The sequence below is a fragment of the Zootoca vivipara genome, chromosome 8 (genome assembly GCF_965207765.1).
Source record: "Zootoca vivipara chromosome 8, rZooViv2.hap1.1, whole genome shotgun sequence".
In the NCBI taxonomy this organism is placed as follows: Eukaryota; Metazoa; Chordata; class Lepidosauria; order Squamata; family Lacertidae; genus Zootoca; species Zootoca vivipara.
The window spans coordinates 6,949,525-6,975,181 of record NC_142591.1 but is presented as its reverse complement, the minus strand read 5'-3'; the positions used below and the strand labels follow the sequence as shown (position 1 = coordinate 6,975,181).

At 44.7% G+C, this 25,657-nt stretch overlaps 2 protein-coding genes across 2 annotated transcripts; one reads left to right on the top strand and one right to left on the bottom strand.

Moving 5' to 3' along the window:
* Positions 1–2,602: 2,602 nt before the first annotated feature.
* Positions 2,603–10,888, bottom strand: LOC118079287 (snaclec bitiscetin subunit beta-like). Its single transcript, XM_035103319.3, has 5 exons — positions 10,828–10,888; positions 7,884–8,110; positions 6,961–7,098; positions 4,859–4,994; positions 2,603–3,538 (listed from the first exon to the last, which is right to left on the bottom strand). Exons 1-5 carry the CDS (start codon positions 10,886–10,888, stop codon positions 3,456–3,458), a joined length of 645 nt encoding a protein of 214 aa, XP_034959210.3. The 3' UTR covers positions 2,603–3,455.
* A 5,666-nt stretch (positions 10,889–16,554) lies between these two features.
* Positions 16,555–24,640, top strand: FAM216B (family with sequence similarity 216 member B). The gene is made up of 4 exons (XM_035103311.3): positions 16,555–16,687; positions 18,019–18,154; positions 21,088–21,208; positions 24,252–24,640. Exons 2-4 carry the CDS (start codon positions 18,056–18,058, stop codon positions 24,302–24,304), a joined length of 273 nt encoding a protein of 90 aa, XP_034959202.1. The 5' UTR covers positions 16,555–16,687; positions 18,019–18,055; the 3' UTR covers positions 24,305–24,640.
* The last annotated feature ends 1,017 nt before the right edge of the window (positions 24,641–25,657 follow it).

The window sequence follows — 25,657 nt, the reverse complement described above, 5'->3', positions numbered from 1 at the left end:
GGGCGGAGTGACACCGGAAGTTGCGTCGACGCACTTCCTGACATGCGTACAAGTGACTTTCGAAGTCGGCGGCGGCCATTTTTGGTGCCCATAGAAGGGCAAAGTGACACCGGAAGCAACTTCCGGTGTCACACGGCTGCCGATCCCGGATTCTGCAGTCCGGGACTTGGAAGGTAAGGCAACAAGGCCTTGGGGTCATGGTGGCTAGCTTGATAAAGATGCCAGCTTAGATTCCTTCATCTTGCTTTATTTTACTCAAATATCATAATACTGTATCATTACCTTCTATTGAACATTATAATATGCCTAAATGAAGCATGGTACACCAATGAACTGATTTGTGTCTGTTATGCTCTCAGATCTTTGATTGTTATCACTGTTTATTCTTTACTCACTGTCCCACTGTGAAAAATTTGAACCCTGATTGGAGGACCCAATGAACATTGCTGCATCACCAAAAGAAAGCACTAACGCTGATTGCATCCCCTAATTAAAATTAACAGCAGTCAGCTTAGTTAGTACCATTAGCTCTTCTGGAAACAGTGTCAAGAAAGTGATCACCGGGGTTTATAATTTAAGCCTCTGTAGGAAGGAATCAACAAGAATTTTTTTTTAAGGCACCAATGGAGACCATCTCTCACTGGCACCTGCTCAACAGGTGTAGCATGCAGGAATTCTAGCTGTATTCAGTTGCAAATGCAGGGAGGGGGGGCATGGTGCCATTTTGGAACAAAAACTAAGAGGAGGAGGAGGAGGAGGAGGAGGAGGAGGAAGAAGAAGAAGAAGAAGAAGAAGAAGAAGAAGAAGAAGAAGAAGAAGAAGAAGAAGAAGAAGAAGCAGCAGCAGCAGCAGCAGCTTGGGTCATCTAAGGAAGATGTAGCCTGCAATTAAATGTATTAAATGTTTTGACTTCCAGAGGTAACAATATAATAATTTTAATTTTATTGCTTGAGGAGAAAGAAACTGAAAATACCAGATAAATTAAAATAAATGTATTTGGTGAAATATTATGCCCCTTGCCTTGCTTCAGAAAGTGTTAGTCTTGATATATTCAGCTTTGATTAATAATCTCAGCCACAGGAAGACAAGTGAGACAGGCATCTTATATTTTCTAATGGTAGCATTTTCATAAATATTTCCCTTTAGGATCCTGGGAAATTGAATTTGTCTTGATAACCCTGTATTGTTCACCTAGACTTAATCTCCGGAGAGTGAGGAAAAATGAAAGCGAGCTTTAACAAAATACAATAATATCAATGCAAAACAATGGAATGAGGAAAAAGATAAGAGCAAAAATAGGATGCAATTTACTGTGCCATTTACTTTCCTTCACTGTTATAAGATATTATTTTAATAATCTTGGAAGATATAATTACAAAATTAGAATTGGGCATGAGTTAAACAATGTCTTTTTCCCTTGACATTTGTTGATTTTAAAAAATCCATAGGAAATTTTCATCTCATACATAAATACAGGAGACCTAATTCTTCAATGTTCTAGCAATGAAATGCATAGGACACAAAACCACATTCCCCGTGAAAATCCTTTATAGCAGTGCAATCACAATACTGGATTTGGACCAAGGTGAGCCAGCTTTATATTGTTATGAGTTTGTGGGTGCTAGAATCCCCTAAATTTGGATCCAGTAAGTGTTAGAGTCTAATTAAGACTTGTGTTTGTTAAAGTGGATACCAGACTCCTAATCCCTGGACCCATCTTCCTATATTTAGGAGATCGCCTGGGAGATGGTCCATTAAGAAGACAAAGGAAAAGTGATGAGCCATTAAGAGAACAAAGTGAATGAAATGGACCATTAGGAAGCAAAGGCTCTGAGCCAGATGGCAACGGGTACCCCTCCCTCAACTCAGAGTCAGCTAGAAATCAAAGCCACCATTTGAAGTACACTGTAAGAGTCGGCTGTGATGTGACTGAGAGGGGAAAGGGTTGCATGTTGGTAATGCTGTGATGTGTTCTAGGTCATCGTTATCCATCTATTTATGGGCCCTCTCAAAGAACCCTAAAAAGGTTAGCTAGAAAGAACTTATACTTGAGAAGCCAGGCCAACTCTACTTCAGCAAGGTATGTTCTTGGTAATTTGATCTTTAATAAGGATGCTTTCTACCACTTTTCCTCAAGCAGATGTGAAGTTAATGCACCTGTAATTTCTCATATCCTTCCTGGATACTTCTTTTTAAAACAGCCGCTTTTAGTCCTCTAACATGGAGGCTGATTCTAGGGACATGTTACATATTTCTGCAAAAAGGCTAGCAATTTCAGATTTGATTCCTTTAAGAACTCCAATGTGGATGCCATCCATATCCAGCGTTTTGTTCCTTTTTAACTTCAATATGGCCCATAAGGGTAAAGGTGTCTATTCTTTAAACACAGGCATCCCCAAACATCGGCCCTCCAGATGTTTTGGACTACAATTCCCATCATCCCTAACCACTGGTCCTGTTAGCTAGGGATCATGGGAGTTGTAGGCCAAAACATCTGGAGGGCCGCAGTTTGGGGATGCATGTTTAAACATTAAGTATCTGCCATTGACAACCATCAAATCCTGATAACCTCGGAGCATTTTTCTTTTCTTTTTTCTTTTTTGTAATTCCCTTCAACACTTTTGTCATTTGTTGACTATAAACACAATCCATTGCAATGTCCTTCTCTGCCAGATATCCATCAAGATTGTTGCACAAAGAGATGTGTTCTTGCTTTGCCCTATTTCTTTCCATGGGCTGCTGCTCAGGAGAATATCTTGGTGAATTGTGCCTCACATAGGCAGACATATCTATTATGTTTAACAAATGATACACAAGTTATAATTAAGAAAAAACAAAGGGAAGCTCTCTGTTTATACAGGACACATTGATGTATAATGCAGAGCAATTAAACATACATAACCATAATAACAAGTTTGCATTCAGCAGTGCTTTTGACAAATTTCTGTATCTTTTGTGTGTACAATGATATATACCCATGATTTTTCCATTGGATTTGCACTTCCTTTCATGTTTGTGTGACTTTTCTTTGAACTGGTGATTAAAACTACAACCATTTCTTTTTTCTTTAAACCCAATAACAGCATTCAATTAACTCTTCATGGATTTATCCGACACGCCTAAGGAGAGTGTTTTCAGCATTTGAAATGTATGACTGGGCCATTAAATGGTGAAATAAGTAATGTTTTAATGAATGATTTGTAATTATTTTTAAATTAAAGGTTTCTCATCAATATTCCTCAAATCCCCATGGAGGTTAAGTAGCACATAGATCTTGTTAAGCACTCAAATTGAGCCAGACTTTATTTAAGTAGTACGAACTCTAAATAATGGCATGTGTCAATATCTGGACCACATTGAACAAGCAGCACTTAAGCAAAAAACTTGATTTTGTCCGTGTCCATGTTTGTTAAAGCAGGTTCAGTAGAAGAGGTTGCATTATTTTTCTGTTGCAACTATGGGGGTGTAAGGTTGGGTTTGTAGCTGCAGACGAAGGGTAGCTTCTTTTTGCAATCAGAGCCGTCCCAGTTACCCTGCCCTGGAAGAAAAGCAAGTAGTGAATAAAAATAAAATAAAATCCAAGAATTCATTAGAAAAATATTATCTTTTCATCAAAAATCCCAAGCACCTTGTAAGTTTATTCAATATATATATATTGCAAACAGGAATCAATTGCTTCGCCTGAGTTTTATGCTTAAGAGAAGATTGTACATCTGCCACAAATTGGGTGAGTGATTTTCTTTCAGCAGCTCATTACTCACTTTATATGCATCTGGTGCCCTTACTATTTTAGGGGGACAGGAGATGTTACAGTTTTAGTGTGGTAGAAGTGGTTTGGACACACTAGAATGCATTTGTTTTCAGGGCATGAAATATATGTTCAAATTACTTCCACCACACACACAATGATATGGCCATCATAAAAGCCCTTTTGCTCCAGCATAAAGAACAGAATAATATATATGACCACTCTTCTGGAATTCCTCCCTGATGAATTTGTGCGCTCCAAGGCTTTCTGGAACACCAGTTATGCCCTCGATAGGTTTGCCAAACTACTTTTAAAAGCTCCAAGCACCAGAGGAACCTGGAGAATGTAAACTTTGCATTGGAATGTAAACGTTGCATTAGGGTTGTGACTGAAAATGCACCTAAGGTGGATTGTACCTAAGGAGAATATGGATATTCACCCTGAAATAAAATATTGAGTTTTATACAGGTTTGCTAACGCTTGCCAAATTTCTCAAGACATGGCAGCCACCAAATTTTCTACAGTGAAACTGAAGATGAATGTAGATGTTCATCCCAAAATGAAATCCCTGGATTCCAGGGAATCCAAAACATTTTTGACAAAATTAACATTTATTAGGCGGTTCCTCAGCGCTCCCCGCCCCTTTGCACTGATAGCTTTGACTGCATCTGTATCTTGCAATTGGGCTGTGACAGACATGTGTCTTTTTTGGTGCCGTGAAAGAGATAAACCAGCTGCTGCAGTGGTATTTCACTCTGATTTCAACTAGTTTGATAAAAAATAATGCCTAATTTGAGGAGGGTGGGAGTGGATCAGGTCTAAACTTCCTTTTTAGGGAGCCCACTCTATTCTGCAGTGGAACTTAGATGCAAATGTCCTAAAATTAACATCAGCCTGTGCTGTACCCAATGGCATTTCAACGGCACAAAGCAAACAAAACACAACAAACAAGTAAAGTGTTGTTAAATATCACTTTAGCTTAAAGCATCAATTGCCGGGAAAGTGACCAGAGGAGTATTTAATACTTAGAATTCTGAAAAGTAGAGAAAACATAACTTTCTGGGATGAACTAAACAAATACATATATCATATTTGTGGATTACAGTGTACCTCCTAGATTAATCTTCAAGCAGATGCGACTGTGCAGAAAACTGTTAATTGCTTCGCCAAAAATATGAAGAATTGAGCTCAGTGGACGCTGAAGGAAATTTGTCCCGGAGCCATCGGTCCATTCTAGCGAAGACCCCTGCAGAATAACCAAACAGGAATTGAATGAAGACCATCACACCACCCAGTAAACTGTTTAGGAATTTCCATATTCAAGCATGACTGAAACGGAATGAGCGAGAGTCGAGAGTTGTTTTCAAAGGGATGCGCACAAAAGTCTCTTGCATGAAGTGGGGTTTCCATACTTTAAAACAGCACTAATAATGTGCGGTGCGTAATTTATCAGATGGATTCTCTGCAAACAGATCAAGTTTTTATGGAATCTGCCACTCAACATTGTTCGGTGAGCACAGTTTATTCCAAGAATCTAAACAAAGCATTTTAATTAGATGTCACCTAAAGCTCTAAAGTGAGAGCTGGACCATAAAGAAGGCTGACCGCTGAAGAATTGATGCTTTTGAGTTATGGTGCTGGAGGAGACTCTTGAGAGTCCCATGGACTGAGAGAAGACCAAACCTATCCATTCTGAAGGAAATCAGCCCTGAGTGCCCACTGGAAGGACAGATCCTGAAGCTGAGGCCCCAATACTTTGGCCACCTCATGAGAAGAGAAGACTCCCTGGAAAAGACCCTGATGTTGGGAAAGCACAAGGAGAAGGGGACGACAGAGGACGAGATGGCTGGACAGTGTTCTCGAAGCTACGAACATGAGTCTGACCAAACTACGGGAGGCAGTGGAAGACAGGAGTGCCTGGCGTGCTCTGGTCCATGGGGTCACAAAGAATCGGACACGACTAAACAACAACAACAACAGCTCTGCTCCATTATTAACCGTGTTAGACAGGCTTCTCTTTCAAATACTAATGGGAACTATGACTTTTAATTCTGAATGTGCTATTTCTTTAGCTGAAAACATGAACACTGAAGTGTGTGAACATATTTCAAAGCCTGGTTCACACACTCAAGCAGAACTGGATTCTGCACCGTAGAGGAGTTGGCACACGCTTTCCTTGCTGCAGGGCTGCGAAGGTTGATCTGAGCAGCACCCCAGATCATTAGCTCCAGCACCCAGTGCAGGCCAAGCTGGACAAGAGGGTGAGGCTGCCTACCTGTCAATCACCTGATGTCACTACAGTGCTATGGCTATGGGGGGGGGTGGCTAGCCAGAAGAGTGCCTTTGAGGTTTCCAGTCCCTTTGCATGTGTATGAAAATGTGTGTGTGGGTGTGTGTGTATGTGCCAAACTGCCTCTTTGACCCAGGTGAAATAAAGCCCAGTTTCACTCCTGGTCACTGTTACACCATGCGGTAATTTTTGTCCACATGATTTGAAATTGGATTGTAAAGGCAGAGACACAGCCTGCAAAGCAGCAGCGATCAGTTGGTTGCTGTGTCTTGCAGAGTGCTCTGCAAAGGGCTCCACAAGACCCAGCAGCCTTGGGTTGCACTTTGCCCCATTTGGGCTGAGCCAGCTCTTTACCTGCCCCACACCTGGCCTGTGGTGTAGGGAAGGGGGGGAATGACTTGGCAAGGCAATGTGTGGTGTGCACACTGTGTATGTGCCCAAAATCGCACCGTCCTGCCCCTCATTTTGGGGGGAACCACCTATAGAAAGGGGTGATGAAGTACCTAGAGATCAATCAGAACACAGAAAGGATGGACAGCTCTTTCTTAATTAGCCACACTTTCGTTTGCCCCACTGCTTTCCCTTGGGAAACCTCTGGTTGAGCTGAGCGCTGAATCAGAGCAAACGGCAACTAGGTTTTCTGTGGATTGCTGTTTGTTCCAATTTATCGCCAAAGAGTGCAAAGGCAAAAGCACTTGAATCCGTGTTTAGAAAGCATGGGACCAGCAGAAGTGTGAATGAGCCCTCAGACTTATAGCACTGGGGAGAGTTCTGGGTAGAGGAGTTAGAATTGTAAAAATTGTATCTGCAAAACATTTAAGTGCCATGTTTTGCTTTGGTGATGCAACTGTGCAGTCTATTTTTTCTTCTCTTCAGAGTGGTGTGGAGTTACCATTTTTAGTGTTGTGCTAGTTGGACTTGCCTTTTGGTGGCTTCCCCCTGTCCAGAACTGGGCCGTCTGTTGTCCGTGGTAAGTCGCCAGACTCACAAGGAAGTCGTTGTGTTCTGCACTTGAGACGCTAGTCAGGTGTCCACCTGCGACTTTGCGTTGGCAAGTTCTCTGGAAAGTAAATGGGAAATGAGAAGGCAACCGAAGAAGGTGAGAAAATGCCTCAGGGAAATGCTACCATGGTATTTTGTATCACAGAACCAGCATGAGTATCTCCGTGTGAATGACCACCATTTTATTCAACAGGGGCGAAATAATATGGAAGCAGTGAGTCACAAACGACCCCTTACAGGAGACTGAATGAATGGGCCACTTTTATGCCACCCAATGGTACCATTAGGGGGCACAGGTCCAGAGGGTGGGGTGGATGACAGCACCCCATCAGCAGCAGTCACTGCAAAATCTTTCCTTTGTCTCTCCTTTCCTTTTTACTAAGCTGATACACTGCTGCAGACTGAAGCTCCCGACAGTCACGGCCACCATCTTCCTTTCCTCAGAGTGTTTTGCCTCTGGACCAGGCACCCCCAAACTGCAGCCCTCCAGATGTTTTGGCCTACAACTCCCATGATCCCTAGCTAACAGGACCAGTGGTCGGGGAAGATGGGAATTGTAGTCCAAAACATCTGGAGGGCCGAAGTTTGGGGATGCCTGCTCTGGACTCTGGGAAAGAAAGATGCTTTGGTAGGTGGGAAGGACTGCCCCCCCTTTCCCTTTTTCGTGTTTCTTTTTTGTAAAAATGCTTGAAGAACAAAACAAAGTGGAGACTTGCTTCTTCTCTGCAACCCAGGAAGGGACTTGCCGGGCAGCAGGAGTTTAGTGCAGCACCAAGTCTAAGCAAGGAAGGAAACGAGAAAGGTGAGCACCCAAGAAAATCTTCATTTTGAAGATGCCACTACCTCAGCTTCTTCCCACGTCTCTCGTTTCTGAACAAACGTGTAGCACTGGTCCAGGTAACTCATCCAGCCATCAAGGCAGCCGCCTTGGCAAAACAATTCTGGCTCGACCACAGACGAGTCACGGGCTGCTGGGACTTCATTGTCCCTGGAAGGAGGGTTGTTCCAATCAAAAACTTTTCCCAGCAAGAACCGGCGGTCGCGGGACTTGACCTCCGGAAGCCCGTTGCCTGGAAAAAAAAGTATGAAATCAGACACCCCATGATAAACACCACCTATCATTTTTAAATAAAACATGAAGACCCTAAATAGGGTGGAAATCGAAGAGTTGGCAGGGTATTCCTCTGAAGCACTTTCAAAATGGCTCAATCAGGTTTTATTCCTTGCAAAGCTGACACATTAACAACAGGTTTTATGGTCTTCCCATATAGTATTCCTATATATTGTCTTCCTAAATATATTGTTATGATATTTTTTTTGGGGGGTGGTGGTAGATCCCCCATAATCTCTACATTCAGTGAAGTGTTAGAATTTGAGCTAACTCAAACTCATGAATTTAGCAAGGGCCAGCCTGGTCACTGAAGAAGCAAAAGGCTGATTATAGCTTTTGGGGTAGGATTGTCCTTGTTTGGATGTAAACAACAGGAAGAAAAAATGTCTTGCAATGGGCCTGAGAAACAGGTGTTGCCAGGGCGACTGGGGCTGGGGGATGCTGGAAGTGGAAGGGAAAGTGCTGTTTTGTGCAAGTGCTGCTGAGAAGGAGAAGGAGAAATTGCGTAGAACCAAGTATGCGGATGATACCCATCTCTACCTCTCTTTCAAATCGGAACCAGTGAAGGCGGTGAAGGTCCTGTGTGAGTGCCTGGAGGCGGTTGGAGGATGGATGGCGGCTAACAGATTGAGGTTGAATCCTGACAAGACAGTAGTACTGTTTTGGGGGGACAGGGGGCGGGTGTGTGTGGAGGACTCCCTGTTCCTGAATGGGGTAACTGTGCCCCTGAAGGACCAGGTGTGCAGCCTGGGAGTCATTTTGGACTCACAACTGTCCATGGAGGTGCAGGTCAATTCTGTGTCCAGGGCAGCTGTTTATCAACTCCATCTGGTATGCAGGCTGAGACCCTACCTGCATGTACACTGTCTTGTCAGAGTGGTGCATGTTCTGGTTATCTCCTGCTTGGACTACTGCAATGTGCTCTACATGGGGCTACCTTTGAAAGTGACCCAGAACCTACAACTAATCCAGAATGCGGCAGCTAGACTGGTGACTGGGAGTGACTGCTGAGACCATATAGCACCGGTCCAAAAAAACCTACATTGGCTCCCAGTACGTTTCCAAGCACAATTCAAAGTGTTGGTGCTGACCTTTGAAGCCCTAAACAGCCTCGGCCCAGTATACCTGAAGGAGTATCCACCCCCATCGTTCAACCCGGACACTGAGGTCCAGCTCCGAGGGCCTTCTGGCTGTTCCTTCACTGCGAGAAGCGAAGTTACAGGGAACCAGGCAGAGGGCCTTCTCGGTAGTGGCACCCGCCCTGTGGAATGCCTTCCCATTAGAGGTCAAAGGAAAAAACAACTACCAGACTTTTAGGAGACATCTGAAGGCAGCCCTGTTCAGGGATGCTTTTAATATCTGAAGGACTATTGTGTTTTAATATTTTGCTGGAAGCCGCCCAGAGCGGCTGGGGAAACTCAGCCAGATGGGTGCGGTATAAATAATATATTATTATTATTATTATTATTATTATTATTATTATTATTATTATTATTATTATCTTCATGTGGTTGGCTGGAGCAGGCTGTGACAGAGACAGGGGCATGGTGCTTAAGATGCCTCTGAACCAATGCTTTGCTGTTGGAAAAGACAAGCTGTTCTGGAGATGTAAATGCTTTGAGCTCTCTCTATAAACCAAGGTAAAATAAAAAAATTCTTTCAGTAGCACCTTAAAGACCAACTAAGTTTTTATTTTGGTATGAGCTTTTGTGTGCATGCACACTTCTTCAGATACATGTGCATGCACACTTCTTCAGTGTATCTGAAGAAGTGTGCATGCACACGAAAGCTCATACCAAAATAAAAACTTAGTTGGTCTTTAAGGTGCTACTGAAAGAATTTTTTAATTTTGCTTCGACTCAGACCAACACGGCTACCTACCTGTAACTATAAGCCGAGGTGTGTGAGTAAACCTTAATTCTTAAAGGTACTAGTCTCTGCTGTGCCTCATTTCCTCCCAAGGAAACATGAAGTTAAGTGCCAAGACACCCGGAATCCTGCTAATGCTTGGCAGAGATTTGGGTGGCCTGGAACAATATTGAGGAGAATGCAAAAATTTCCTTAGAGGCTGCTTGCCTCCAGTCAATCCCAGTACTTCATCATTACAGCCACTTACCGAGGCATAACCCCAAACCTCACTCCCAGATACTCTCCACTGCCAAAGCAGTGAGGCATTTCTGGGCGCAACATACTAAGGTTCTGTTTCCTTTGAGGCAATGGGAAGTTCACTGGCATTTTGTAGTACTCACATTTATTTACACATGCAGAAGTTGGCCGTAAGCATAGTTTCACGGTTCAGTCTACCCCAGTAGACCCTGCTTCCTCCATTAGGGAGAAACATGGTTCCTTCTTCGTTCCCCGGGAATCCTACAGCTCTGGCCTTTGTCTCAACTGCAGACTTAGCTCCCCCCTGTGTGCTGGGCTCCATGGAAGATGAAAGGATGAATCCCCTTCCTGCCTTTACCCCAGGTTATCAGCCAAAAACCTCCTTCAGTTAACACAGGAGCATGTCCCGGCAAAGATTTTGTCTGAAAGGGGTGTGCAAATCAAACCACTTAGTCCAAGTTCTAAAAGTATCTAGTTGTACCACTGCCAGTGTGGGAATATAGCAAAAAGTCAAGGTGATGTGTCGGAAGAAGAAGTTCACTTCAAGATCACGAGGCACTTTAATCTCACCTTCAGATACAAGGAGAAGCAGCACTCCTAGGTAGAGCATCAAAACTGAATGTGGCTTCATTGCCAGGTGGGAGCAGAACACTTTCACCTACAGTGAAGGAAAGACTGTTTGCATGAACACCTGTCTTTATGTATGAAGATCAAAATTCCAATCTTCTTTCACTTTAACAGGTACCTGAAATTGAACTCAGACCATTTGAAGCTCTCGATTTAATTAGTTTATTAATCGAGAAGGCACGTGCAACTCAGACATGACATGAATTTCCCAAACTGCAGATTGTGAGCTAAATTTTCAGTAAAGTGCCAGTCTCCCCTAAAGTCTGATGATAAAGCAGATAAAAATGGATTACTGATCCATCACTGTGTAAGAGAGAGACAGAGGGAGAGGGAGAGGGAATGCATAAAGGTGCAGAACATGTTCAGTTATTGGAGCACTAAATATGCCATGTCGGAACTTCTGTTATGTAGGAGATCTGTGGGATGTGAATAGGGATAGAAGGATCTGTCAATTTTGGTTATCTCAGTTTTTCATTTTGCAAATCTTTTTTTTAAAATCATTTTATAGGTTCTACAAATACAAAGTACAAATAAACAATAAAAAATAAAATAATCTATCTAAATAAAGAGATTATCTGAATCTCGGGACTTCCCCCCCCATCTCCTCCATCGTGTCTCGTTTTAAAGATCTACTACTGCATATTCATCCATACTCCAATTTTTATATCAAACCATATTATACATGGTAATTTTTACACTACAAGTGAAATCAAAATCCTGCTTTTGTTTCCATCTGCTTACATATTTTCCCCATTCTTTTATAAAGTTTTTGTCCTCTCTCATTTTGCAAATCTTAAATGCAGTTCTCCAGATTTTGCAGCAATTCACGATTTAGAAAACAACAACCTTTGCAGAACTTCACCAGCCTTTTATTACAAATTTATTCTAATCAACACCGTTTCGACTAATGTACAAATTTTTGCGAGCAATTTATCCTAACATATTATTTAATGTTAGTTGTTATGTTGTTTTCACCAGTAAATGCATGTTTAAATGCTCTCTCCCTTAACATTTGCACTTAAGTATGTAAACACTGGTTGTCAATTGCACAGCAAAATTTCAGCTGTGTTTCACTTTTCATATTGTTTTGGAAAGTTCAGATTTAATAGATTTGAATTAAAAGGAGACCTGAATCAAATCTCTCCTTCATTCCTTGATATGGGGGGTGACTCCATAAAGAGGAATATTTGTATGCCACATTGGAAGTTATTTCACATGTTTGAAATAAATATATGTATTTTAACGAAATGTCTATTTAGAGAAATACCTGTTTTGTAGATTGTTCTTTTTTCTTCCCTTCTTTTAACACTAGTAATGGGCAGCAGCCTCTTTAAGTAGTATTTATCCAACTTTCAGATGACTGGCGCTTTATCCTTTGCACAAGAAGGCTAATAGTGCATGTCTTTATTTTTATACATTCTCTCCTCCTTAAGCAAAGGAGGGTGGGGGCTTATCTTTGACGCCACTGTTGGTTTAATTGATGATCCCTAACACCTTCCACAAACACATGCTTGAATCTTATTCATCCATGGAGTATGAACACAGAGAACAGACCTACCAACCAATGTAGAGCACTAGAATCCTAGAATGGCAGAGTTGGAAGGTCTGCCAGGGGCAATCTAATCCAAATCACTGCAATGAATTTATGAGTTTGCTCAAATTCTAACGCTTCACTGGATGTAGAGATTATGGGGATCTGCCCCCAAACCATAAATTATAATTAGATTCATGATAGAATTGTAGAGTTGGAAGGGACCCCAGCCGTCACCTAGTCCATCCCCCTGCAATGCAGGAATCTCAACTAAAGCATCCACGACAGATGGGCGTCCCTGTTAAGGTTAGGTTGAATCCTGATTCTGCCTTCTGTGGCATTCGTTACCCCTCCAAGTTTGGTGTCATCTGCAAATTTGATGAGCAGCCCCTCAAATCCTTCCTCCGAGTTGTTTCTAAAGATGTTGCACTACAATGGGCCCAGGACAGACCCGAATGGCATGCCACTTGTCACTTTTTTCTAGGAGGATGGGGAACCATTAATCATACTTGCCAAGTTGCTGTCAGAGAAATAAGGGACCAGGCCGGAAATAGCAGACCGGAAGTAGCGCTGCCGCCATTTTGGAACTGGGCGGAGCATGCTCAGAAGTGACTTTTGATGCTGCTTTGCCCAGTTCCAAAATGGCCACCGCGCCAGAAGTCGAAATGCAGCCATTTTGGAACTGGGCAGAGCAGCATCAAAAGTCGCTTCTGCGCATGCTCCGCCCAGTTCCAAAATGGCCGTCGCGCCAGAATAAACCGGGGAAAAACAAAAAAATCCGTTTTTTCAGCTAGGAACAGCTGGAAAAATGGGGATTTCCCGGGGAAAACGGGAGACTTGGCAGCTATGCCTTGAGCCACCACAGTTGTAACTCAAAAGGAAGGAAGGAAGGAAGGAAGGAAGGAAGGAAGGAAGGAAGGAAGGAAGGAAGGAAGGAAGGAAGGAGGGAGATTTGTCTGGCATGCCTTGTTGTTGAGAAAAAACAGACAAAAAAGTCCCAGTTGGTCAACCATTGTGGCACCAACCGATCCAGACCTACTTTGCTTGCCCTGAGCTGCCACATATGTGTGAGAAGAAGGCCGAAAGGAAAAAGGGAATAAAATCTGCATCTACACTTGCCCTCTTAAACAACTTTCCTTTCAGGATGTTAAATAATGGAGAGGAGGACCAGTTGAAGCTCCATTAAGCACACACATTTTCCTGCTCTTATGTCCATTTGTTAAGTCCTGTTCTAACAATCCTAATGGTGACTGAACACCCTTGAGTGGCATCTACTGATCACACAAAACAAAGCGCACCAATTGAACATATGTTTGAGCTGATGAATTTGTTTGAGAGCCAAATATTTACCAAGAGGGCTGCAGAAAAATCCTCATTCTCCACCTTTCTTTACAGTCACACATGGACTTCCCACCAGTTTTCGGAGGGCGGAGGGCAGAGGAACCGTTTTGAAGAAATGATTCTTAAGGACCACAGGCCCAATTAAAACGTCAACAGGGTGGCCAAGAGACCCCAGTCTCTGTTTGAAGGAGTCCTCTGTTTGAAGGGCTGTCCAGTCAAGTTTGATTTAAAGATTTAAAAACTTAAAAACAAACAAACTCTTAATAAAGGAGAGTAGCAGCCTATCAAATTAGCAGCTGGAGAAAAAGACCAAGCCCACAAGCCACCTGGTCAAGGTCCACCCCACTGTGGTGAGATGTATTGTATTTAATTTAAACTATAGCATTCACTTCTAAATTTGTATCCATACGTATAAATCAGCACATGCAAATTTATGCAAATGAGTGCCCTTTTTAAAGGCAGTGCATATGTGAGCACCTTAAATGGGGCATGCCCCTTGGTAGCTCAGTAAGTAAAGCAAATGTTTGTGGTCCACTTCATCAGATGCATAAAGTGTATTCCTCAGATATATACAAATGAAATGAACTTTTTGAATTATTATTTTTTTAGGAAATGAAATGGGCAGTCTTTTGCTCTCAGTTGCAGTTTCCAAGGTGGCTTTTCATCTAAAGAACAAACGAAACAAAAAAAAATCTATTGGGCAGGGGAGGGGGGTCAGGGAGAAACCCACCCCTGAGTCAGGTTGCTATACATTCTGTACTGACCACAGCAGGAACTTCAGAAGTTTCAGCAAATCCGAACATAAATCCATACTTTGCTTTGAAACTCACTTTGCTTCATTTCTCAGCCTATCTTTGGATGGATGGCGACAGCATGCAAATGTAACAAATAAATGCATTTGGGAGCAGAGCTCACAATGCATCTGTTTGTATGGAACTTTTTAGAATGTTGTTTTCTGCAGAGTTTGGACGGGAGAGTTACAGAACAATATTTACAAATACGGTTGTTAATGGAGAAATCTGAGGGCTCCCTTGGACAAAAAAACAAGGACACCAGCCAGGAATACCAGAGCTAAACAGCAGCCAGTAGGCTTGGTCTTCATTGAAGACTGTCGCAACAGAACTCCCACCTGCCACCAGGTGAAACAAGATGGAAGCCTGGTACAAAAGAGAACCCAAACTTTTATTACGGTAGCTGCTAATCCCCATGTTAGGGACCCAGGTGGCGCTGTGGTTAAACCACTGAGCCTAGGGCTTGCTGATCAGAAGGTTGGCGGTTCGAATCCCTGTGACGGGGTGAGCTCCCGTTGCTTGGTCCCAGCTCCTGCCAACCTAGCAGTTCGAAAGCACGTCAAAATGCAAGTAGATAAATAGGAACCGCTACAGCGGGAAGGTAAACGGCGTTTCCGTGTGCTGCTCTGGTTTGCCAGAAGCAGCTTTGTCATGCTGGCCACATGACCTGGAAGCTATACGCCGGCTTCCTCGGCCAATAATGCGAGATGAGCGCGCAACCCCAGAGTCGGTCACGACTGGACCTAATGGTCAGGGGTCCCTTTACCCTTTACCTTTAATCCCCATGTTACACTCTCCCAACTACATCACTTAGACATCATGGTTACATCATGAAAGGGGAGGTCTGGTGGCAGTAATCTGAGCATCCTGGACCCTGCCCCATTCCTCCCTTTGCCCTCCACCACAAACCCATCAAGTGTAACAAAAGAGATATTTACATTTCCCTGTTTCCCAGCCAAGTTAATCACACCTTTTTGTCTTCATCTGGGTTTGCTATTTCTGGAATGGCTACCTGTCTGGCACTCAGGTATCAGGATGCCAGGGATTATCACTCAGGCAGAGAGGCTGCTGAGTAGCTGAGCTCACCTGTCCATATGAATTTCTGAAGTGAGCCAGTACACAGATACATTTATCAGTGATTGTGCTGATTTTTGGTAGTGGGCTGCATGTGCATGGTATCTGCTGGAGGGGTAACTCCCCCTCAACCTATACATAAATTCCTGCAACAGGTAAAGGAATGTTCACCACATAAAGGCTACAGCATCAAGTGATGGATTCCTTGTGTGAAATGCTAATCTCAGATCCAGGGCCGATGCGTCCATTTACGTGGACTAGGCCATTGCCTAGGGCGCGAAAATGGAGGGGGCGCTGCCGAGCCTGCCCCACAAAACCTGCCGCCACTGCCCGCCCGCTCGCTCCCTGAGGAGCCCCCAGCGTCCCCTCCACAGGCGGGAGGGCGCCGAGCTCCCCCCTTGGCCCACGCTCCTCCCGCCAATGGACGGGACGCAGGGGTATCAGCGGTGTGCGTGCGTGCATGCGTCATGACGCATGCGCCCGGGGGGCGCCAGAAGGTGTTTTTGTCTAGGGCGCAAAAAGCCCAAGCACCACTCCTGCTCAGATCAGCTACTGTGTACAGAGTGCTGCTATCGCCTGACACCTTCACTCCAAACCACAATACTTTTAATTGGAGGACGGTCACATGTTCAGCTGAGCGGTTGGAAGAGGTGTGTGCATTTTTCTTCCCACAAGTGTCATTTTCCTGCTTACAACTTAGCATATGTCCACCGCACAAAGGCTGACGATTGTTTAGTTTCGTTGCTTGGAGAAAACCAAATCCATAATGGTCAGACGTGTATACTAGGGAGAAACATGTTGACAAAATGAATGGACCAATTGGCGGGTTGCTTTGGGCATTCAGCCACGCTCAGTTCCCACCCCCCTCACCCCCACCCGTTGCTAGGAGAGTTGTCAACAGAGCAGGAAGTTCCTGGGAGATAACAAATCTAATTTTAATAATTGTCTCGTGAAGAAAAAGTGCTGCAGCATTCCAAGGGTGACCGATGAATCTGGCTTCATATGGAATCTTTTAAATTCCAGCAATCTGGAGGAGGAGGCTACAGATTTGCAGAGCAATACCTGGGTTAGTTGAATGTTTCAGCCTATGTATATTTAAACATGTAAAATTCGAAGCAATTTAAATTGTGGTGCTGGTGGGCATTTTAGTCCTCAGCAAGCCATTTTTTTAAGTGTCATGAAGTTTCCAGCATTACTTTGGCCAGAATTAAAAGGGAATCTTGAGCAATCACCTGTGTAGAAAATGTAATTATATGATAAGGTTTAGTAACTAGGTGACATCATTACTCATTAATTATGCCAAGGGTTCAAGAGTAATCCTATGTTCAAGGGTATTTTATAAGCTCCTCCCTCATTTTATTCTCACAAGTACCTTATAAAGCAGATTAAAATGAAGGAGTGACTATCCCAAGAGGGCTGAGTTATGATTTGAACCCCATTTTCAGCATGGTTCAGGGTTGTTGTTTTTTAGGCTTTTGATTTTGTCCCTGTGCATAGATTGAACCTATTTTAAACTGAATAATGTTGCTCATAATCCCTTTCTGTGGAATAGCCAATTTGGGCAAATTGAAGGTTGCATTGCTGTTTGCTCCGATTCGGCAGTAAAGAGCGGGTTTTCCTGCGGGAAAGCGGCAGAGCGAAACGAAAAGTGTTTGGACACGGATCAAGAAAGCATGGTCTCGTGGCTAGAAAGTGCAGAGCAAAGAGGTCTGGACCAGGAGAAGGTTCACAATGCAAGAATATAAATGCTCAGACGAAAGGTTCCTCTAGTGCAGCACCTTGCTCCCTGCATTGGCCAAGGAGAGGCCTACATAGGACAGACCTCCTCAGGTGGCTCCCGTTTGACAAGGTGTGTGGTGCCTTGAGTGCTTGACTGGGGAAACGGAACTCCATGCCTTTGCTCGTAAATGAAACGGAGCTCTCAACCAAGCTCAGACATCGAAAAATTGCCTGCTGTAAGGATAAAAATGGGAGGAAAGAGAGCAATTTGCCCTGAAGTCACCGGAGAAGAAGTAAACAAGTAACTTTGGGGAAAGTGTCACAATTGGGATCAAACAAACACAGTACCACTGACACAGATCAACCAGTCACCTCTTTTTTAAGGAAAGGGATCTGTGTCTTTCGTAGCATGCACACTTGGCATCGAAGACCACAGAATTAGTGATCAGCCTGTGCAGAGAGGCCCAAGGATCTGCCAAGACCCACAGGTCTTCCTGAATAAAATAAGCACATGGGGCCTGAAATATGGGAGCCCCTTACAACCTTCCTTAATGGAATTTGAGGTGCAACCTAAAAAATAATTGTTCAGTTTCACCTTGGCTACATGGTTCTTTTTAGGAAACAAAGGCATGCCTCTCAATGAGAGCACAATTGACTCACTTTTCTCTCTCACCGCAGGTTGATTTACCTTCCGTTGCATGGAAACAGGATAAGGATGGGAGACAACTGGAAAAGAAAGCCCAGCGTCTGCCATGGTCCTATACTTCCACGAATACAGATCCCTTCATCTGCTCAGGACACCTCCTTAATGAAGGTATCTGAGGAGGACTGCTGACGTTAGAGCTGTGCCAATCTCACGACCTAACCCCTTCTGCGATTTTATTAAATAAAACAGTTCTTAGTGCTTAGAAGGGTCTCCCGTTCTCAGTGCAGAGTGGGTCACCTGTCTTCTTTCACGGTGCCATCCTCAATGGGCTGCACCCTGACGCCTCCCTTAGCACCTGCAGGGGGGGGCCATGCCTCCCCGTCACGGTCTGGTTGGCGGGCGATTGAAGCCCTGACTGAGGACGTCAGGACCAGAGGCAAGATGGTGGTGTAGAAGCAGGAACAGGTGCAGGGTTGAGGGTCCAGCAGCAGGCAGTTGCGGGGTCAAGGAGCAAGGCAGAGGCCAAAGTCTGGGAGTCAATGAGCAAGGCGTCAGCAAGGCAAAGGTCCAAGGGTCGAGGATCAAGGAGTCGGCAAAGCAGAGGGTCTAAGTGTCGAGGATCAAGGCATCAGCAAGGCAAGGGTCCAAGGAGCGAGAGGCCAGAGGCAACCAGGCAGGGGTAGCGTTGCTGTGGCAAAGAGCTGAAGGGAAATGCTGAGCTTTTATCCCTCCCAGCTCTTGCCACCAGGTGCAGTGAGGTATCAAGTGGCCTCACCTGAGTGGCCACTCCTTGCCTCTCCAGCACAAGCTGAGGCAGGCCCCAGTCCTGCAAAGCACTACAGGCCCCAGAGCCCGACTCCTGCCCATACTCCTGACACCCCCTTTATTTCATTTCATTTTAATTTATTTTTAATATGTGAGAGTGTGTGTACATGCCTCTAATCTCCCTGAATGCTTCTGGGCCACACCTAGGCCTAAAGAGTTCCATAAGAAAACAGAGTGCTAAAATTGCCCACCAATGAACACCAGTGCTGTGTCCCATTGTCCAATGTCCATCTCCCCCATTTCCCAGGGGAGCGCTGCCATTTGCAAGACTCCCCCAAATTACTGCTTTTTGGAGAAGTAGGGATGGAAGACTGTTACAGTCATACTTCGGTTTAAGTACGCTTCGCTTCGAGTACTTTCAGTTTAAGTACTCCGCGTACCCATCTGGAATGGATTAATCCACTTTCCATTACTTTCAATGGGAAAGTTCGCTTCAGGTTAAGTACGCTTCAGGTTAAGTACGGACTTCCAGAACCAATTGTGTACTTAAACCGAGGAACCACTGTATTTCCAGCTCTCCCAGCTTTTTGTTTTTCCCATCTTGAATTCGGTTCTCACATTTCTGCAGCTATTTGCAAGTCTGTATTTAAAATCCCTGGTGAAAATTCACCAGCATTTTTAGTGTGAACAAACACATTTTTATGCAGTTTTGACTAATGTACACTTTCTTTGCAAGCAACGATCCCAAATGTTATGCATTTTTGTATGTTACCTTCATTAATATCCATTCCTATTAGTGCACAATTTCCTCGGATACCGGTATGTGCATTTTGTAAACACTGTTTGGAGAACTGCACCACATAATAAGAGTAAGTGAAAATCTCGATGGACAGCTGTGTTTTAGTTCATGTACTGTTTCAGGACGTGTGGATTTGATAGATTTGTCTTTAAATGAGAAGTGAAGCTTGCAGGCTGCACGCACAGTCTTCGTGGCAAGAGGATTGAAGCCCTCCTTGCCATCTAGGGGAAGGCAGGGGCCAGACCAGGAGTATTCTAGTCCACCCCGAAGGTCTGGCATCCCTAGGCCTCTCTGGTTTATCTCAAATGGTTTGCCCCAAATGCCTGGGGGAATTAGGGTGTTTTTACTTGATAACGTGGGTGGTACTGTGGTCTAAACCACTGAGCCTAGGGCTTGCCGATCGGAAGGTCGGCGGTTTGAATCCCTGCGATGGGGTGAGCTCCCATTGCTCGGTCCCAGCTCCTGCCCACCTAGCAGTTTGAAAGCACGTCAAAGTGCAAGTAGATAAATAGGCAGGAAGGTAAACGCCATTTCCGTGCACTGCTCTGGTGCACCAGAAGCAGCTTAGTCATGCTGGCCACTTGACCCGGAAGCTGTACAGCTGTTCCCTCGGCCAGTAAAGCGAGATGAGCGCCGAAACCCCAGAGTTGTCCGTGACTGAACCTAACGGTCAGGGGTCCCTTTACCTTTACCTACTTGATGACAGAAACCCACGCTTTTCTCACCGCTCAGGGTGACAAAGAGCCACTCTCACCACCAATTGTAAGACCTGGGAGAAGAATACAGCCAGGTTCCAAGCCATGAAGGACTTTATAAACCACTACTAAAACCTTGAATTGGACCATAGCTGCCAAGTCTCCCGTTTTCCCTGGGAAATCCCCGTTTTTCCAGCTGTTCCTAGCTGAAAAAACGGATTTTTTTGTTTCCCCCCGGTTTATTCTGGCGCGGTGGCCATTTTGGAACTGGGCGGAGCATGCTCAGAAGTGACTTTTGATGCTGCTCTGCCCAGTTCCAAAATGGCGGCAGTGCAACTTCTGGCGTGGCAGCCATTTTGGAACTGGGCAAAACAGCATCAAAAGTCACTTCTGAGCATGCTCTGCCCAGTTCCAAAATGGTGGCAGTGCTACTTTCGGTCTGCTATTTCCGGCCCGGTCCCTTATTTCTCTGACAGCAACTTGGCAGGTATGAATTGGACCCCGTAGCAGTCAGGCAGCCAGCTCAAATCCCACAATATTGGTGGTTATATGACCACATGCCAAAGCGCCATTCAGTCATCATTCTACACCAGCTGCAATCTCTGGACTATTGTCAAAGGCAGCCCAATGTAGAATACATGATAGGAATCTTGCTTTGCAGCCCTGGCTATTTTCTACCTCAGCATGTTTCTGCCTTCGTTGCTTTGCTTTTTCCATGATAAAAGAAGGAGCGGAGGAAGTCAAGGGTCCTTATACATTCTCATTTTGCATTGTTTGGGTGGTGGTGGTGGGGTTGGGGTGCTGTTTGCCATCTGTAACTAGTCTAGGCCTTGTTCCGACAGGATTTGAAAAGAGGACAGCAGCGCTACTTTTACAGCATTATGAGAATATATGACAGCGAAGCGCCGAGGGAAATGTTGTACCATCGGTATGTGATCAATCTCCAGCGCCAGAACGCGCAGGGTGAGTTCCAGCCAAGGCAGCTCCTTGCATCAGCAGCTCCGAGAAATTGGAGAGCGGCAGAGAAAATCCGGAGACTTGAGGGGATTATGAGGCAAGGTTTATGGGCCATGAAGGTACATCAGACACACAGCCGGAGCACATGGTGGTTTATAGGCAGAGTTCACACAGTCTTCAGCCAAGAGGCTCTGTCGTTCTCAGCAGGGACGAGGGGAAGAACAGGCAGTGAAATGATGTAGGTCTGGCGTTATTTATGCTACACTCATCCACTGTGCAGTTTGTCTTCGGCTCCTCTCCACAGAAATGATACAAACACACAGAGAGACAGCTGAAAGATAAATGCTTTAGAATAAATGTTTAGCTCTTGTAGCTGCCTTAAAAAAAAATCAAACCAACACATTTCTACCAAATGCACAAAAGCCCGGGGGCTTTCCTCCACATGTCTCCCAAACGCTAGATGTTGAAACTAGGATTGGAAACCTTCTATAGGAGAGCCACTCAGGAACAAACACTTCAGAATGAAGAGTTAGCATGAAAAGGATTGTGTGATCAGTTCTGTGATTCAGAAAAGACGGCTTCTGTGTTCTCCCAGACTTTTCATGTTCAATTCAAGGTTTTATCTGAGTGGTACAAGCCGTGTTTTGCATACAAAAGGTCAATGTTTCCCAAACGTGGGCTTCCAGCTGTTGTTGGATTACAACTCCCATCATCCCTAGCTAGCGGGACCAGTGGTCAGGGATAATGGGAACTTTAGTCCCTAGACAGCTGGAGACACAAGTTTGAAACATCCTGACCTCGATTGAGTCCTGAGCATCTTCAGGTAGCAAGCATGACCCCATCAGTCAGCCGGGTCAGACACTGGCTGAGGACCTCCTCACCAGCCCAATCCACCAGATCCTAGATCAGGCATAGGCAAACTCTGCCCTCCAGAGGTTTTGGGACTACAACTCCCATCATCCCTAGCTAACAGAACCAGTGGTCAGGGACGATGGGAGTTGTAGTCCCAAAACATCTGGAGGGCCGAGTCACCTGCCATCTTAAGTTGCCGTTAATGCAATGCCCTGACCGATGTAACTTAAGGGTAGGTTTCCATGAGACCTAAGATGGCAGGCAGCCAACCACAGATGGGAGCCAAGCCTAGCTCCCATCCCAAGTGCCCCTGTTGAAGCACGTTTGGGGGCTGCTGGAGGGTGGTGAGTGACCCGACTGTGGCAAAAGCAGGGGAGGTCACCCCAACAGCGAGTGTTGGCCATGGCTGCCACGAGCAGGGCAGAGCCCCGTCCTGGTTGGGAAGCACCGGGGGCCCAGAACCAGCACCACGCCAAGAGCCCCCCAGAAGTCTCATGCTGTCCCTGCTGTTTATTTTATTTATTTGTCACTTACTATACACACACACACACAGAAATTTGTTTCAAAGCAAGGGCTGAGAATAACCTGCAGCTGAAACTCTGTGGAGCTGCTTCCAGTCAGTGCATTATAGACAACGCTGAGCTAGATGGACCTGTATTCTGCTGTAGTATCTGCTCCCTGTATTGTTTTGGCAGGAGAATGCAGACTTTCTAGCATTAACTGTAAGGTAGGAGAAACAGGTGGCGCTGTGGGTTAAACCACTGAGCCTAGGGCTTGCTGATCAGAAGGTCGGCGGTTCGAATCCCTGCAACGGGGTGAGCTCCCGTTGCTCGGTCCCAGCTCCTGCCCACCTAGCAGTTCAAAAGCACATCAAAGTGCAAGTAGATAAATAGGGAGACCGCTCCGGCGGGAAGGTAAACGGTGTTTCCGTGCGCTGCTCTGGTTCGCCAGAAGCAGCTTTGTCATGCTGGCCACATGACACGGAAGCTGTCTGCGGACAAACGCCGGCTCCCTCGGCCTATAGAGCGAGATGAGCGCCACAACCACAGAGTCGGACACGACTGGACCTGATGGTCAGGGGCCCCTTTACCTTTATCGTTTCGGCAGGAGAATGCAGACTTGCCATTTCTAGCATTAACTGTAAGGTAGGAGAAACAGGTGCAATTACTTGTTCCTGGAGCCATTTCCTGGAGATGGCAGATGATTAAACGTGGGAGAACCCAGACCTGTGCACAGAAAGACAGGCCTGGATTTCTTTCTTTTCTTTTTCGCTGATTAGGATGGCTGGGTTTTAAAATAGGATTTATAGAAGAGAAATGAGCAAAGTCCCAGCCTCAGAACTGCAGGTGTAAAACAAATGAATGATTTAGCCTTGTAGTGCTTACTATTTTGTCAAAACCTTTAATGCGAAGGCCCTAGTTACAAACCAAATATGAAGTTCAGAAAATCCTATTTGTCACAGGAATAACAAAAATGCATGGGCAAAACAGAAGCAGTTAACAGGGGAGTAAAATCAGATGTCATTATTCTGCGAAGTATGCATTATCTATTTTATGTTCTGCTTAACTCTGATTGATTAAATTAGAGGCAGCCTTCCCATTAAACTGGATTTATTACGAGAACAAGGTAACTCTCGCTACCTAGTGCTAAGAAGCATCTTTCTTAAAGGAACGGCTTTCCCTTTCCCCCAACTCTTTGGGAAACAGGCTGGTCCCCTTTCAAACTATTTGATTGCACCCGATGTCAGGAGGCTTGCTTGTGTAAATTAGAGACAAAACAGCAGATCTAAAAGGAAAGAGGGAGTCGGAACGTTCATCTCACAATTAAGGCTCCACAAAGTAGGTCTTTCCCATCTTTCACTCCTGCAATCATTGGAAACCATGTCACATCGCCACAGGACAACGGCTGACAGCAGAAGGCTCACCAACTCCTTTTGCAATTACCGTTGTTATTTTCTGACTCCACGGTCTGTGCATGGCAGGGAGCCCTATTCATTCCATCAACTTTTATGGCCTCCCCTGCACATGCTGACTAATGTGATGACACCAGACCAGTTGTTCAGCTGTCCTGGACACTTTTGCCAGCCCAAAGGAGTAACTGGCCATCAGAATAATGCACTGTTTGTCCCCTCGTCCCCATGTATTTATGCACGGGTGCCTTTGACAATTATTGACTCCTTAAAAAATATTTTTTTAAGGGCTCATCACAAAGCAGCAAGTCAAATATTATGCATCCTACCTGAAAGATTAAAAAAAAAAACCCCGCAGAGGAATCAAGGCTGGGAACTGCACCTCCCTTGAAGACAGACCTCGGGAAGGCAGAGCTCCATTTCTGTAATTAAATGTGAATCAAAGAAACCAGAGATGACTCACAGTCAGTGAAAAAGGATGAATCACTTTTCTTCCGTGAGAATTGGACACTTAATGTTACATCCAGAAGTTGTGCTAGGTGCATATACAAAACAAGCTGGTAACTCGTCTTTCTGTTTTTATTTTATTTTTAAATGCACATTCTCTTCTAGGAAAAAAGTGCTCAAAATTTCTGTAATTTTGCATGCATTATATGAAAATAGATATTTGAAATCTTGCAGAATTTGCCATTTTGTGCCATGGAGGGGGGGGGGGGATGGTATGGGGAAATGTGAAATAAGGAGACTCGGGATAAATGGGGGGCAGTGGACACTTATTTGAATGCAGAATGTTCCTGTTCCTAAACTTGCTTGTTTTCAAACACATGTGTGCTGCGCGCACACACACGCACACACACAAACACCCACACACACACCTCCCCCCTATAGACACATATACATGAGGGCTAAAAACATGCGCAAATAAAATGAAAGTGGTGATTCAGTGTAAGATTTTGCCTGAGGAGGAATTTGTATCCTCTTATCTTGCCGATCAGAAGGTCGGCGGTTTGAATCCCCACAACGGGGTGAGCTCCCGTTGCTCGGTCCCAGCTCCTGCCCACCTACGGTAGCAGTTCAAAAGCACGTCAAGTGCAAGTAGATAAATAGGTACAGCTCCGGTGCGAAGGTAAACAGCATTTCCGTGCGCTGCTCTGGTTCGCCAGAAGCAGTCATGACCCGGAAAAATTGTCTGCGGACAAACGCCGGCTCCCTCGACCAGTAAAGCGAGATGAGCACGCAACCCCAGAGTCCTCCGCAACTGGACCTAACAGTCAGGGGTACCTTTACCTTTACCTTTATCTGCAATCACAGCTCTGAACTACTTGGTAAAGATGTGTACAAAACGGATGTCATCTTATAGAGAGGAGCCTGTTCAGAGTGGGCCCTCTGAGCGATGGTATAGGACAGACTGCTTAAAGCTTCTGACTGCAGAATGGAAATTACAGGTTAACACTGGATGCATTACAATGATGTGTATGGAAACGGACACTCTAAGTTTGTCTCTGACACCTTTAAATTAATTTCCAGCTTTAAATAAGAAATGAAATATGTAACAAATGCAAATAAAATTTAATATCGATGTGCATACTGACAGGGGAAAGCGTCACCAGTTGTTTTCCGGCAGATGGCTTTCTTTCTGAAAAAGCTGCTCCATAAACCTTTATTACGGTCTATTTTTGTGCTTTTTTGGAAAC

Bases quoted from the DNA above. Each gene is read 5' to 3' on its own strand.
- FAM216B (XM_035103311.3), top strand. From the start codon at position 18,056: ATGGGAGACAACTGGAAAAGAAAGCCCAGCGTCTGCCATGGTCCTATA. The intron at 18,155-21,087 runs GTATCTGAGGAG...TTGTTCCGACAG, and splicing joins AGGACACCTCCTTAATGAAG to GATTTGAAAAGAGGACAGCA. The intron at 21,209-24,251 runs GTGAGTTCCAGC...TATTTTTTTAAG, and splicing joins CCAGCGCCAGAACGCGCAGG to GGCTCATCACAAAGCAGCAA.
- LOC118079287 (XM_035103319.3), bottom strand. From the start codon at position 10,888: ATGAAGCCACATTCAGTTTTGATGCTCTACCTAGGAGTGCTGCTTCTC. The intron at 7,099-7,883 runs GTAGTGGCATCT...TTTACTTTCCAG, and splicing joins AGACGTGGGAAGAAGCTGAG to AGAACTTGCCAACGCAAAGT. The intron at 4,995-6,960 runs GCAAGTCCAACT...GTTATTCTGCAG, and splicing joins CAGGGGGAAGCCACCAAAAG to GGGTCTTCGCTAGAATGGAC.